This window comes from Apodemus sylvaticus, chromosome 19, assembly GCF_947179515.1.
Source record: "Apodemus sylvaticus chromosome 19, mApoSyl1.1, whole genome shotgun sequence".
Classification (NCBI taxonomy): domain Eukaryota; kingdom Metazoa; phylum Chordata; class Mammalia; order Rodentia; family Muridae; genus Apodemus; species Apodemus sylvaticus.
Window position 1 is genome coordinate 26,606,956 of NC_067490.1, and position 14,871 is coordinate 26,621,826.

Consider the following 14,871-nt stretch of genomic DNA (forward strand, 5'->3'; position numbering starts at 1 on the left):
AGCCCCAGAATTCATTTTCATGTCCGAGAGAAACTTTTATAAACAACACACCAAAACCACAGAGCAGAGAGACTATTGCTTGGAACAAAATTATATCTAGGAATATAATGGGCAAATGCAAAGAAATATTAGGTATAGGAAAAAATAGGTGATAAATGGTTCTAACAAAATTCATGGTGAGGGATGGGCATGATCCAGATTTAGGAACAAAGGGCTCTCCTCCAGAACTGAGACCAGAACTCTGATGATGAAGATTCTAATTCTAGAGCCTTCTCTTTAGCTCTACATCTTTAGCTTAAGTTCTGGGTTCTTTTGTTGACATGCGACACAGAAACCTATTGTTGTATTTCTGTCATTCTTGCCCCCAGAGAATCAGATGCAACAGGCAGAAGTGGGACCCACATAACATCATGTATCAAGGGATAAACACATCAACTGTAGGGCCTAAGGGGGCAGGACAGGGAATGTAGCTCAGTGGTAGAGTACTTTCCTAGCAAGTGCAGGTGTCTAGTTAGGGTTTTACTGCTGTGAGCAGACACCATGACCAAGACAACTCTTATAAAGGACAACATGGGCTGGCTTGCAGGTTCAGAGGTTCAGTCCATTAACATCAAGGCGGGAACATGGCAGCATCCAGGCAGGCATGGTGCAGGAGGAGCTGAGAGTTCTACATCTTCATCTGAAGGCTGGTAGCAGAATACTGGTTTCCAGGCAGCTAGGACACACCTACTTCAACAGGGCTACACCTAATAGTGTCATTCCCTAGCCCAAGCATATACAAACCATCACAGCACAGCCGTTTTTTTATTCCAACACACACACACAGAAATATACCAATACTAACACCAATCCAACAAAAGGGACCTATCTAAACAGTGGAATATTATTTAGCCTTTAAAAAGGTAGGAAATTCTGATATGCTATGTGTATGAACTGTTACCTGGAATAAGCCAGTCAGGAAAAGATGCTCTAAATGGGTCACCTAGAGCAGCCAAATAGAAACAAAATAGAACAAGAACTGGGTGTGGCCAGAAGGAGGGAAGGGGCATTCCTGTTTAACAGCAATAGAGGTTCCGTTTTGCAAGAGCAGCCGCCCTGGGAAGGGATGAGGAAGATCCCACAGCAGTGGGGACATCCTTGGTGCTCCTGAGCCAGGCACTTCAACATAACAAAAGTGGTAACTTTTATGTGAGAAATAAGCAAGAAAGTTAACACTTGGGTTTTGTTGTTATTGGTGTTTAAGACAGAGCTTCTCGAGCCAGGCGGTGGTGGCGCACACCTTTAATCCCAGCACTCTGGGAGGCAGAGGCAGGCGGATTTCTGAGTTCGAGGCCAGCCTGGTCTACAGAGTGAGTTCCAGAACAGCCAGGGCTACGCAGAAACCCTGTCTCGAAAAAAACAAATCCAAAAAAAAAAAAAAAAAAAAAAAAGACAGAGCTTCTCTGTGTAGCCCTGGCTGTCCTGGAACTCACTCTGTAGACCAGGCTGGCCTCGAACTCAGAGATCCACCTGCCTCTGCCTCCCAAGTGCTGGGATTAAAAGCCTGTGCCATGACGACCTGGAAAAGCTTTTGGTACTTTGATGGCTCGCATATAGGAAGGGATGCGGGCGAATCAGGGATGAGTGGGATGAGCCCTTTGTCTCCAAGGACTCGATGACTAATAACATACCGAATTCTGTGATGTTTAGGGGCCAGCACCAAATCTTCCCAAGGCCAGCGCGTGCTTGGCCCAGTGCAGATCACAGGTTTATCTTCTCCATTGATCAAGCCTGTGCCAAAGGACCAGGCTCTGACTGGACAGAGCCCCACAGGAGGAATACTCTCCCCCCAGATGACTAACCCCAACTTCAAGTGGTTACATTACAAAGGGCCCCTCCCTCAACATTAACCCATTGATGGAGTCCAGTTGTTGGGATGTGGCAGGAACTTTCTGAGATGGGGACAAGCTGAAGGGATGCATCCAACGGGGCTGCGTCTTCAGAGGCTAGAGCTTTTCCCAGGCTCCTTTCTTGTCCCTCTTCCTGCTTCTTGGCTGCGGTGAGCCACACGCTCTACCACACACTCCTACCGACACTGCTGCCAGGATGCTCTTGCCCCCCAGAACTATAGCAGGGTAGCCATTGACAAGGGACTGATCCCCTGAACCAAAATAAGGGAGACTCCACAGTGACAGGTATTTACCCCATGTCATGGTTTGTATATGCTCTGCCCAGGAAGTGGCACTATTAAGAAGGTGTGGCCCTGTTGGAATAGGTGTGGCCTTGTTGGAGTAGGTGTGCCACTGTGGGTGTGGGCTTTAAGACCCTCAGCCTAGCCGGGTGGTGGTGGCGCACTTAATCCCAGCGCTTGGGAAGCAGAGGCAGGTGGATTTCTGAGTTTGAGGCCAGCCTGGTCTACAGAGTGAGTTCCAACACAGCCGGAGCTACCCAGAAAAATCCTGTGGGGGGAGGGGTAGGGGGAAGACCCTCATCCTAGCTGCCTGGAAGCCAGTATTCTGCTAGCAGCCTTCAGATGAAGATGGAGAACTCTCAGCTCCTCCTGCACCATGCCTGCCTGGATGCTGCCATGTTCCCACCTTGTTGATAATGAACTCAACCTCTGAACCTGAAAGCCAGCCCCAATTACATGTTGTTTTTGTAAGAGTTGCCTTGGTCATGGTGTCTGTTTGCAGCAGTAAAACCCTAAGATACCCGTAACAATACACCTTGAGGAATTCAAGACGACTTAGTGCCAGCTGTAGTTTATTTTATGTAGGATAAGGCGGGTGGCAGGCAGTGTTGTGTTCCCCTCGCTATGAGCATATGAACAGACCTTTGGTGGGACTCAGGTTGTTGATGAAGCTGGATGGTCTAGGCAGGAGAACTTCAGTACTACATTAATAAAAAGAGGTGGCAGGAGACTGTGACACAGGTCACAACATGTTGGGCTGTTAAAGATGGTGTGCCAAGAAAAACAACCCTGATACAAAAAGACAAAGAGAATGCTATTAAGAGACACCTGGGAACTGCTCCACACCTGATCAGACACAGAAAACCAGAGGGTGCTTTCCAGCAGTCAAGAGAAGGGGAATGGGGACTTACTGTCTTGTGGGTGCAATGGTTTGACTGTTAATAGATCCCTGCCCCTCCCACCCCCCAGATTCATATGTTGAAAGGTATTAGACACTGTCCCCAAGGTGACTCAGTGTTATGAAATTGGGACCTGGCCAGGGGTGGTGGCTTATATTTGTAATCCCAGTACTAGAGAGGCGGAATCAAGACTTAACCAAGTGTTAAGTTCAAAGCCAGTCTGAACAGGGTTAAATGGAGAACCCGTCTAGGGGAACAAGCAGGCCTTTGGAAGGAATAGGCTCATGGGAGTTGTCACTTCATGAATAGGGAGTGAATCGGCACCCTTCTAAGGGGACTTGGGGGAGTCGTCTGTCTTCCCATTATGCCATGCAAGGACATATAGAAGGTTCTCATCCAAGAATGACAGGTCCTCACCAGACACCAAACCTACCAGAGCCTTCACCTTGGACACTGCCATTTCCAGAACATGAAAGAAATTTCCATTGTCTATGAGTTACCTAACTTAAGGCATCAGTGGGGTAGTTTTTCAAACAGACAAGACAAAGACAAGACAGAGTCTCACTTCTGAAAGATGTAAAAGCTCCAAAGAAGAAGGGATGATGGTCCCACAATGGAGGGAGGGGCCAGTATTCCTGTGTCTTAAGTCATCGTTCTATTACTGTGAAGAAACACCATAACCAAAGCAACTTTTTTTTTTTTTTTTTTTTTTGGTTTTGTCGAGACAGGGTTTCTCTGTGTAGCCCTGGCTGTCCTGGAACTCACTCTGTAGACCAGACTGGCCTCAAACTCAGAAATCTGCCTGTCCCTGCCTCCCAAGTGCTGGGATTAAAAGCCTGTGCCATCACTGCCCGGCCCAAAGCAAAATTGTTTTAAATACTTTAAGATTTATTTATTATATATGTATATGAGTACACTGTTGCTGTCTTCAGACACACCAGAAGAGGGCATTGGATCCCATTACAGATGGTTGTGAGCCACCATATGGTTGCTGGGAATTGAACTCGGGACCCCTGGAAGAACAGCCAGTGCTTTTAACCTCTGAGTCATCTCTCCAGCCCAACCAAGGCAACACTTATAAAAGAAAGCATTTAATTTGGGCTGGCTTACAGTTTCAGAGGTTTGGTCCAATATCATCATGGCACGAAGCATGGTGGAACAGGGGCAGACGTGATGCTGGAGATGTAGCCGAGAGTTCTACATATGCATCCACAGGCAGCAGAAGTGACCCTGGGCCCGGCCTCAGCTTGGGAAACCTCAAAGTCTACTGACAGTGAGAGACACACTTCCTCCAACAAGGCCACACCCACTCTAACAAGAGCACACCTCCTGATCCTTGCAAACAGTGCCACTCACTGAAGCACTCCAAGCCCAGGGGCCATTCTTCAAACCACCTCACCCCTGAGGCTGAGACGATAACCTTCCTGTTATATTTGCCCACATCTTCCAACCATGGATAGAAAAGTAAATGTGGAAACATCTCCTGGCAGGGTAAAGATGCAGCCAGAGGGACAGCAATGGGTACAGTTGTCACTTAGACTGTCACTTAGACTGGGATGGAAAAAGGAGCCAGCAGAAGAGCTAAGGGCTTTGTATGGTGGCTGGGGCAGTTCATTTGTCTGTTTGACAGGATGTTTGATAGGTGTCTGTTTGACCTGATCAAAATCATCTATGAGACAGGCCTTTGTACATGCCTGTGGGAGATTATCTTGATTACGCGAAGATGTAAAGCCCTTTGCTAACTGTGGACGGTACTGTGGGCTTGTTCTGGGGCAGAGGACACTACTCTTGTAGAAGAAACCATTCAAACCCAGACACTCCTGGGGGAGGGTGGAACTGCCCTCACCCAGGGAGGGAGGGCAGTATTTTATTTGGTAGAGTACAGGTGGAGGCCAGGGGCTGGAGTTGAGGTAGCGGGGGCCACAGCCCCTCCCCTCTCCACGCTGAGAAGCTGCCTTCGAGCTAGGCAGAAGTCTCTGTGCTCCAGTCAGGGTTCCTCAGCGTTCCGCCCTCCGCTTGGTCGTCTTCTCCTCCGGGTCCTCGTTCGGATGTACTAGGAGGACTTGGGCTTTGCCTATGTATTCTAGGGGGGTGGGAGGGGCCGTGGCAAGAAAGCGAACAGACAAGTACCAAGGTCACGCCCAGCTTTGCCTTAAGTTCAACCGCAGGGACCCTAAACAAGCTGGTTCCCCTCTGGGAGCCCGGCCACTCCCAGGTCCCTTCTCATCTGGATGATAAACATGAATCAAGCCCCTGTGGCAGGCCAGACACTCTGCTGGCGCTTGGGACCTTGCCCAGCCTGACAAGGGAGAGTCGCCTGCACTGGTGACAAACATTCTCTTCCTCCCCTCCAGCTGCCACCTCACCCCCACTCGCTGGTTGAAGATGCTATGTCCACAGCAGGGGCCTCTTTCCTGAGCTTCCTTGTCCCTGTTTGCCATCCCCACCGCCACCCATGCCTTGCACAGTGACCACAGGGACATACTACATCCTGCTCATAACCTCCAGAGTGCCCTACACTCTTCAAGAGGCTGTCGCTCTCTTGTCTTCTTACCTCATATGACTGCCCCCTACCCACAGAGCCCAGATTCCCTGCCCAGCTTGGTTTTCCATCAGTATTCCAGGCAGGAGGGAGTTCTACTTGTAGACACTCCTTGGGCATGCCCAGGAGGCAGCTATGCCTTGTGACAGGGAATGCTCCCTGATTCACCTCCTGTCCTCCCAGGGGATTCTGTCCTCTGGATATTTCCTCTCTAAGAAATGTGCCCTGATGACATCAGAACTTGTCCCAGTTCTTCTCTCATGACTCCCCAGTGCCCAACACATAGTAAAGCCCTCGGTAAGTGTTGGCTGCGGGGAGAAGTAAGCCAACTTCCTTGGGCAGGAATCCAGCCAGAGCTGGCTTCAGTGAACCCTTTGGAGGACTCTTACCTGGTTTGTCTGTCTTGGATAGAGGTGGTGTCTTCGTCTTCTTCAGGGATGGACTATAACCAAATACAAAAGACAGGCTTGGGAGGCTGAGTCTACAGGTGGAGGAGTTGGTGTCTACAGGGTAGGAGTTGGTGGCTGGCATAGATGTGATAAGCCACCAGCCAGCTCTCAGCAAGACACCCCTCCTGAAGAGCCTGGCGCGGGACTGTCCAGGCATGGACCCAGGCACTGCCCTGCACCTCCTAAGCGTGAGCCTGACAGCTGTTCTATGCCTGCTGACACCACGGGGGAACCAAGATCTTCTTGTCTGGAGTCATAAGGGACACAGCCACTGCTCTGGCCTTTCCCATAGCCCCTTGCCTTTCAAGCTGGTTCTGGACAAGCGGCTAATGTTCGTCTACCTTGTGTGAGCTGTGAGCTGCTGCAGCCCCCTTCACACCATTTTCCCTGTAACTCTGGCAGAAGGTTTTGGGGAGAGGGGGCGGATGAAGAGCCCAACTTGGGCTTTCTCATCCAATCACACAGTAGAGCTTACCCTCTTTTCGGAGGTCCGCTTTCCGGGTGGCTTAGTTACAATGTTGCAACTTTAGGAACCAAATGAACCCAGGGCTTGTGAAACTGTCTAGCAGTAAACTCCAGCCCTAGCTCGTCTTTTTGTAGCTTGCTTGCCCAATGTGCCAAGTCCAGAGGTTCCATCCTAGCACTCACTGTTCAAACAGGAAGTGGCAGTGCTCTCCTGTAGTTCAAGGTCATCTTCAGATACAAAGCAGGTTTGAGGCCAGCCTGGTCCTCAAAACAAAAACAGCTACCTGCCAAAAAACATGCCTCCCCCAAACTTCAGCCACTTTCTCAACCATGTCCTAGCTCGGCAAATGTTGTTCCCTGCAGCGTTTCCTTTCCTGACCTGCAGGCCTGAGCTCCTCCTACCTCCTGAGATGGCCTTTTCCCAGCCTCTCAACATCTTTGCTGTTCGGCTAGGGAGCCGGCTAAGTGCACACGAAACTTGCTATGCAAGTGTGTGAGGATCAAAAGTCCTCATGGGCGCTCTCCATCCTGCTCCGTGAGGCAGGATTTCTCCCCTGCACCCAGAGCACACTGATACATCCAGTCTAGCTAACCTGCTTCCTTCAAGGATCCACCTTCCTTTCCCCATAGGCAGTGCTGCCATTATAGGTGGGTCAGTGAACCAGGGGTTATAGATGCGAATGTGAGGGTGTGGTTCTGGGACTAGAAGGGTGGGTGAGGGGCGGGGCCGGAGGCGGGGGGGGGGGGGGGGAGGTGCCCACCTGTAGGTTGCTTGTTGTGTCTCTTGAGGAGGCTCTTGAAGCTCTTGGAGATGATTCCAGAGCTTCTCTGCTGGGATGGAGGGGAGGGGCTGAGGCATGAGCTGAGCCACCGCGGTTTGCAGAAGCCCCAGAACTAAATCTTTTTCTGAAAAAGGAGCACAGGGCAGTACGCTCAGCCCGACCCCTCTCCTACCGCATCCAGCCTCCACCCTGGTAAAGGACAGATTTCTCTAATCCTGCTACATTCCTCAAAGGTCACCCCTCTCCTCCAAACCTTCTCATCCCATTCCCCTACAAACCCCACCCCACCCCACTCTCAAGGAAGGTCCCCAGAGTGCTTGTAGCTATATGGGCAGAGAGCTCTTTCGCCCTTCAGTGCCCCCTCCAGTCGTGAAAGCCCATATGTACTTTGGTTTGGGCCCTTTCCACCCTTCTCTCTCCTTCCCTGCCCCTCTTCCCTCCCATTTGGAGACCTGGGATTTTACACCCCTCCCCTCCAACTCTCTCCTCCCATCTAGAGTGAGATTTGCTCCTTCCCTGGAGATGTGCCCTCTCCAGGGAAGCTGGAGGATGTGGTGGGAGGGGATGCTGGGTAGCCTTTGGGATGCTTTGAACTCTTGAAAGAAAAGAAAGAAGGCCCTGGAGTAGGGGCTGGGTGAGATCTGCCCTGCAGGATCAGGAACAAGGGTAAGTTCTTGACAACCCACAATATGCCCCCCACACACATACACCATACACAAACACACACACAGACATACAGAGAGGGGGAGGGGAGGGGGAGAAAAGAAGAAGAAGAAGAAGAAGAAGAAGAAGAAGAAGAAGAAGAAGAAGAAGAAGAGAGAGAGAGAGAGAGAGAGAGAGAGAGAGAGAGAGAGAGAGAGAGATTCGGGGGTCCTCACCTTTTGGTGGGGCGTACAGCAGCCAGAACTGGATAGCGCGCAGAGAATCTGTTTGTAGAATTTGACAAAGAAGCTCCAAGATCTGTGTGTAAGAAGGCAGACCGGCCATGGTCAATGGGAGCCCCGTCACACAAGTACAGTCAAATGCATTGGGGAACCGGCAGGCTCCTCCCCTTAGCATGGGGTCGGTCCCTGGGCGTGGCTAAGCTGCTTCCCCCTAAAGGTTCCTCCGTAGGATCTAGCGCTTTGAGTGGGGAATTTTTCTTACAGTCGTCCTAGGGGCGGGGGTGGGGTGGGTACACGTAAGCTCCCTGCTGGGCAGATAAAGACTGTGAGGCTGCGGGAAAGGAAGTGGAGACTTCAGAACAGAATCCAGCCTCTGCCATCAGACAGGTCACACCCCCTCAGTACCAGAGCCTCTGTTGGGCTGGTTGGAACCTAGGGCCCCTCACTGGGACAGCAAAATCAGAGCTGGCCAGTCACCTCCTCAGAGACGCACCGAGTCCTGCACGCTGGGATGTTTTGGGTGGTGACTTGGGGTACCCCACGGGCCTCCCCACCCTGGAGCTCCAAGACTCTGGAAATGTTTGCCAGGAGGCGGGGGACTCGCTGTAGGTAGCCTGCTGGCCAGAGTGGCTTCTTTCTGCCAAATGCCTAGTGAGGGGCTCCATCCAGTGAAGCAGCTGGGAATCTTGGCCCCTAGCTGCTCTCTGTGGCTTTTTCTGTGGCCTCCGGTCAAGCAGCGGCAGGATATGCTCCGTCTTTTTCCCGGATGTGCTCGGGGGACTTCCTAGACCAGGTTGCCGGCGGTGTCTGAGGCTATGGAGGGGTGGAGGGGGTACCGGAGGTAGGAAGTGGAGCCCTAGGAGTCCTAGGAAAGTGGGGTTTCCTTAGCATTTTCCAGTCAGCCTCCCCAAGGACTGGGAGGGGTCTACCAGGTCCGCCTAATTCTTGGTGGCATAGGAACTGGGTTGGGCGTCTGCCTCGGGCCTACTAGATGCCCACCCTAGTCTCCCAGCACCCCCTTGCAGTGGTGACCCACCCTGAATTGCCCTTTGGCCCTTCCCAGTTCTCCCCCATCCTCCTTACCTGCCCTGGGCCCCCTCCCCACGGGACCTGAGAACTTAACTCCAGGTGCGGTGAGGCCGCCCTGTGGTGGAGAAAGTACCAGTTCTAGCCCGGGTTAGGCTTAGACATCCTTTCGGGACCTGAGCCACAGAATGCTACCCAACAGAGCCCAATCCTCCTGGGATCTGCCTGATCTATCCATGGTTTTGGGCCCCAAAGCATTGCCTTTAAGAGGGAGGTGGTGACTCTCTGGCTCCGGAGAACACGCCCACGTTTTTTTACTGGGATCACTGGGATCGCCAGTGCCCTACTGCACTGTCACACAGTGGGGCTCATTTCAAGCCTCGATGAGAAGTGCCAGGCCAGGCTTGCCTTGCAGGCTGTGGATTGAGGATGCACGAGGCAGGCCCTTCCCTCCTGAGCCTCTCAGTGTCTGTGTGGCCTTCTCAAGAACAGTGGATTGGGGACGTTGACACCGGAAGCGTTCTTCAGTTGTAAGACAGTGGTAACATACACACGGTCCCAGTTTGGCCAATGACCCACGAGAGGGGACTTACGTAGAGGGGGGTCAGGATGACAACAGGCTTGTCTAGAGGCAGAGAGGCTCAGAGCCCAGGAAGCTGATTCCTGGGACAGGGTCTTTCTGGTCTTACAGTCTCAGGAGGCTTCTCTGGGTGCTGGCTTGAAAGGCCTAGGAACCCGGAGGCTGAGACTATTGCAGTCCCCGCCTCCAGAGTAAGGCTTACCAGCAGCTCCTTGTCCTGTAGAATGGAGGCTTGGACTCCTCCATCTTTGCCAGAAGGGTGGCCCCGCTGGCCCTGGCGGTTGCGTCGGGTGAGGGCTTGGCTGGAAGCCGGGATAAGCCTACCGGTCTCAGCTGAATACTTGGCGCCCTGCTCTCTCGGAGGAGGATCCCTCAGAGGAGGCTCTTCCTTCTGCTGGGACAAAGATGAGCAGAGACTCTAGGAGCCAGTGAGGGCAGGAGAAGGCATGTGGGGTTCGTGGGACCTGGCTACCAGACAGGCATTGAGGATGCTAAGGTTGAATGAGCTCAAACTCCTGGAGTCTCAGAATTGAGACCTGCAAGGGTGGAACCATTCCCTACCGGCCTCTACCTGCTCTGGAGCAGGTAAACCATGACACCCCACGGAGGCCCATGGGCACCGGGTAGCAGAAACATCTGGAGTTCTTCTCCATGCTAATGAGGCATCTAGCTATGAGCTTCCCTTCCTGGGCATTCCTTCCCACAAACGGTGTTTAATCCCTGGTTCACCCTGAATAAAGGGTATGCATCCACATCCACTGGCAAATAAGCCAGTATGAAGTAGCAAGGATCATCCTTTCATTAAGGATTGTGGAGGAAGGCCATCTTAAAAGCCACGCTGAGAACGCTGGAGGAAGGCCTTCTGTTGTTCCGCTCTCAGCCCTCCCTCTCATTCAGACTGAGCTTCCGCTCATCTGGGACTCCAGCACTACCTCCCCTCTCTGCCTGGGAAAGGTAGACCTTCACTCCTCCCTCCTCTTCCCTCCTCCTCCCTTCTTCCCTCCTCTTCTTCTTCCTCCTCCCCTTCCTCCCTCCCCCTCCTCCTTCTCCTCCCTCCTCCTCCCCACCTCCCTGTTCCTGACTCCCAGTGGTACACCCCAAAACACAATGTTCTCCCAGATCCTGCTGGTCTGGGGAAGGAGAACATGGACCGTGGACATCTCCACCACTATCCCTCTACCTCCCAACCCCCAACTCTCCCCACCACCACCCCAACTCTCCCACCCTAATTCCTGGCTCAGCTGCCCTCTCTGTGTGAGGCAGCTCCTCACAGCGCAACATCCTTTCTTCTCTGTCTGCTTCCCCACTGTGTGTGTGTGTGTGTGTGTGTGTGTGTGTGTGTGTGTTCATGTGTATACAGGTACGTATGGATGTTCCGGTGTGCAGGAGGCCAGAGAACAACCTCAAGTGTCATTCTTTATGGCTTTTTCCCCCCTTGCACTGGCTGGTTTTGTGTGTCAACTTGACACAGGCTGGAGTTACCACAGAGAAAGGAGCTTCAGTTGAGGAATGCCTCCATGAGATCCAGCTGTAGGGCATTTTCTCAATTAGTGATCAAGGGCGGAGGGCCCCTTGTGGGTGGTGCCACCTTTGGGCTGGTAGTCCTGGGTTCTATAAGAAAGCAGGCTGAGCAAGGCAGGGGAAGCAAGCCAGTAAGAAACATCCCTCCATGGCCTCTGCATCAGCTCCTGCTTCCTGACCTGCTTGAGTTCCAGTCCTAACTTCCTTTGGTGATGAACAGCAGTGTGGAAGTGTAAGCTGAATAAACCCTTTCCTCCCCAACTTGCTTCTTGGTCGTGAGGTTTGTGCAGGAGTAGAAACCCTGACTGAGACACCCCTGAAATAAGGTCTCACACTGGCCTGGAACTTGCTTACCTCAGTCTCCCCAGAGCAAAGATTATAAGCATGCGTTGTCACGTCAAGCTTTTTTCTTTTTAAGATTTATTTAATTTTGTGTGTGTGTGTGTGTGTGTGTGTTTCTCTGCATGTATGGATGTGCACCACATGTGTGCAGTGTCTTTTGTTTATTCCCTGGAACTGGAATTATGAATGCTTATGAGCTACCACATGGATGCCGGGAACTGAACCTGGGTCCTCTGTAAGAGCAGCTGGTGCTCTTAGCCACTGAGCCATCTCTCCAGCCCTCCAACCCCCGGGGGCTTAGAAAAGGGGGTGTCGAAGATTGAACTCAGGTCCTCATAATTATAAGTGTACATTTTATTTTATTATCTTTTTGTGTGTGTGTGGTTTTTCAAGACAAGGTTTCTCTGTGTAGCCCTGGCTGTCCTGGAACTCACTCTGTAGACCAGGCTGGCCTTGAACTCAGGAATCTGCCTGCCTCTGTCTCCCAAGTGCTGGGATTAAAGGTGTGCACCACCACCGCCTGGCATCTTATTTTATTTTGAGACAGGGTTTCTCTACATAGTCCTGGCTGTGTTGGAATTCACTGTGTAGACCAGGCTGGCCTCAAACTCACAAACTCAGAGATTTTCTTGCCTCTGCCCTCCAAGGGACCAAATGCATGCTCTACTATGCCTATAAGTTTAGTGATATTCATATTCATATATATTGTGGCAAGTGCTTTCTGAATGAACTATGTTCCCAGCCGTTGACATTCTTTTTCTCCTGCAGAAGCCTCTGGGTGCAAGGCAAGCTTAGAGCTTGCTACCCTTGAAATTCTAGCTATAGAGTTTACTACCTCTCCCTGCCTGGACTCTGCCCCATTTTTTTTTTAATTTGTTTTGCTTTGATCTGCTCTGAGACAAAGCCTCGCTAAGCAGCACTGACGAGCCTGGAACTTGACTATTGAAAGCCGTTAGCCTTAAACTCCTCCTGCCTCTGTCTCCCTGCTGCTGAGATTATTGACATGCATTGCCACGCCCATTTTCCTCCGCACTTTAAAGCAAACAAGACCCCTGGACACTCAGGGGCTTTACCCTGACCATAATGAGTTGGCTGCGAGCAGGGACAAGAAGCCTGTCCCCACCTGTAGACACAGGTTGCCCAAAAGACACTCCATTAAAAAGAGCCAGGTCTGTTCCCTTAACATTTTGTCCCGGAATAGAGCCCTTGAAGTCAAGCCTCCAGTGACTCTCCACACCTCATGAAACTGGATGCTAACCTGTGTGGGAAGTTAGTAACTTCTTCCTCCCAACATTCAAAGTCAACCCCGCCCCCCTCCTAGTCACCTCTCATCTCTCAATACCCACTTCTACCCTGTGCTCCAGGCTCTGTTCTCTAACTGTTAGTATTCTGTCTAAGCTCCACCCCACACTTACCTGGCAACAGCCAGGTATGCCCCGCCCCATAGACCTGGCCAACTATAAAAGGGGCTACTTGCCCCTCCCCCCTCTCTCTCTGCTCTCCCTCATCCCACTCTCACCTCTCTGCCCTTGGGATCTCCTCCCCTCCCCCCCACACACATGGTCATGTCTGGCCTCCACTCATCTATTCTCTCCTCTCTCTCTCTCCCTCCCTCTCTCTCTCTCTCTCTCTCTCTCTCTGCCTTTCTCTACTTCCGCTATACCACTAACTCCCATTCTCTGCCCTGAATAAACTCTATTCTATACCATGCCTGTGTGTGTCTGGTCCCTCAGGGAGAAGAGGTGCTTGGACAAGGGCCCGCCTGGGCACCCCCCCTTCCCCCACACCACTGTGCCACACTCCCTTAACCCCCATTCTCTCTTTTTAAGCCCCCTTCACTAACAATGTCCTGAGATGGGCAGGGTGGGGCAGGGGTGTGTGTCTCTGCTCAGACGTCTTCCCCATATAAGCATCCATGCAGGACCCTAGAGCAGCAGTTCTCAACCTGTGGGTCGTGACCCATTGGGGAGTCAAATGACCCTTTCACGGGGGAGGAGGGACTCCTCAAACCCTCCTGCGGGTCAGATATTTACATTGCGATTCACAACAGTAGAGAAATTGCAGTTATGAAGTAGCAATGAAAATAATTTTATTGGGAGGGTGGTCACTGCAACCTGAGGAGGAACTGTATTCAAGGGTCACGGCGTTAGGCAGGTCGAGAACCGCTGCTTCAGAGGGGTGCTTCTGGGGAGCCTTCTTGGATTTCTCTGCTAGTGTGATTTTGTGTTTCTCTGACCTTCGCTCTCAACCTCGTGGTGATGAGGGTCCTCCCCCTCCCACACCAGCTGCTGAGCGTCGGAGGGACGTACAAAGGCCTATTTTTTTCTAGGTTCCAATCTTGGTTCAACACCAACCTCATCAGTCTTTGCCTCCATTTCCTTGGTGAAGACAGTCACTTGGGAAGCCAGGTCCTTTAAATTCTTCTTCCAGATGTCTGAGGGGACAGGACAAGATGGGAGGGGGGCGGGTGAGGCGCTGTTTGCCCTCCCTGTGTCTTCAGGACTTGGGTGGAAGGGAAAGGTTCTAGGGGGAGGGGGTCCCTCACTTTGCAAGCCTTTCTGTCCCTTAGGGAGAAGGCTTAGAAACTGCCAAGGATTAGGGTTTGCTAGGCAGTCTCCGAGTCTCTGAGTCCTCTCCAGGGGATGTCGGAGGATGTTTAGGCTACTGTGTCTAAACAACAAGCAGTTTGATCTGGCTTCTCTGCCCTTTGAGATGCCTGGAGCCAACCCAGAGATTCGGAAAAGATGCCATGCCTGTTGCTAAGACACCGAATGACTCTCAAGGCGGCTCTCGTGTTGGTTCTGCAGTCGGCACTCAAACTCCATTTGCCCTGCACTGGCTGCCACCCTGTTCAACAGGATCTCCACCACGCCCTACCTTCCTGGCTCTCCCACACCCTTGGAACAGAAGAATAGGGCGTGCCCACCAAAGTCCCTTCAACATCACAGCTGGTCCTGAGAAACCACTGCTAAGAGTACCTGTCGCTAAATATTACAAGACACTAAATATGACTTAATATGAGATGTCTCTCTTGTCTCTAGCTCCAAGTCACATGACTAATGGCCCAAATCTGGCTTAACTCGCATCCAAACAAATGCACTAGTTGAGGGTAGCGGGAAATGAGGGAAACGGGGGAACCCCTGTAGAAAAATGATAGCCCTTTCCTTCTCTGGCCCCCACCCAATCACACACTTTGGGAAAGTTATGAGCT

At 51.8% G+C, this 14,871-nt stretch overlaps 1 protein-coding gene across 2 annotated transcripts in view; it reads right to left on the bottom strand.

Annotated features, from left to right (window-relative positions):
• Positions 1-4,895: 4,895 nt before the first annotated feature.
• Positions 4,896-14,871, bottom strand: part of Tbata (thymus, brain and testes associated) — a 15,357-nt gene continuing 5,381 nt past the window's right edge. Inside the window, exons 4-9 of one of the 2 annotated variants that reach the window (XM_052164124.1) lie at positions 14,015-14,094; positions 10,000-10,191; positions 8,186-8,267; positions 7,287-7,431; positions 6,001-6,053; positions 4,896-5,152 (exon numbers count right to left, since the gene is read on the bottom strand). In XM_052164124.1, the coding sequence (XP_052020084.1) occupies positions 5,067-5,152; positions 6,001-6,053; positions 7,287-7,431; positions 8,186-8,267; positions 10,000-10,191; positions 14,015-14,094 (638 nt within the window). In that variant the 3' untranslated portion in view covers positions 4,896-5,066. Of the gene's footprint in view, positions 5,153-6,000; positions 6,054-7,286; positions 7,432-8,185; positions 8,268-9,999; positions 10,192-13,975; positions 14,095-14,871 lie in introns of those variants that run through there. The other variant, XM_052164125.1, reaches the window with a different exon arrangement.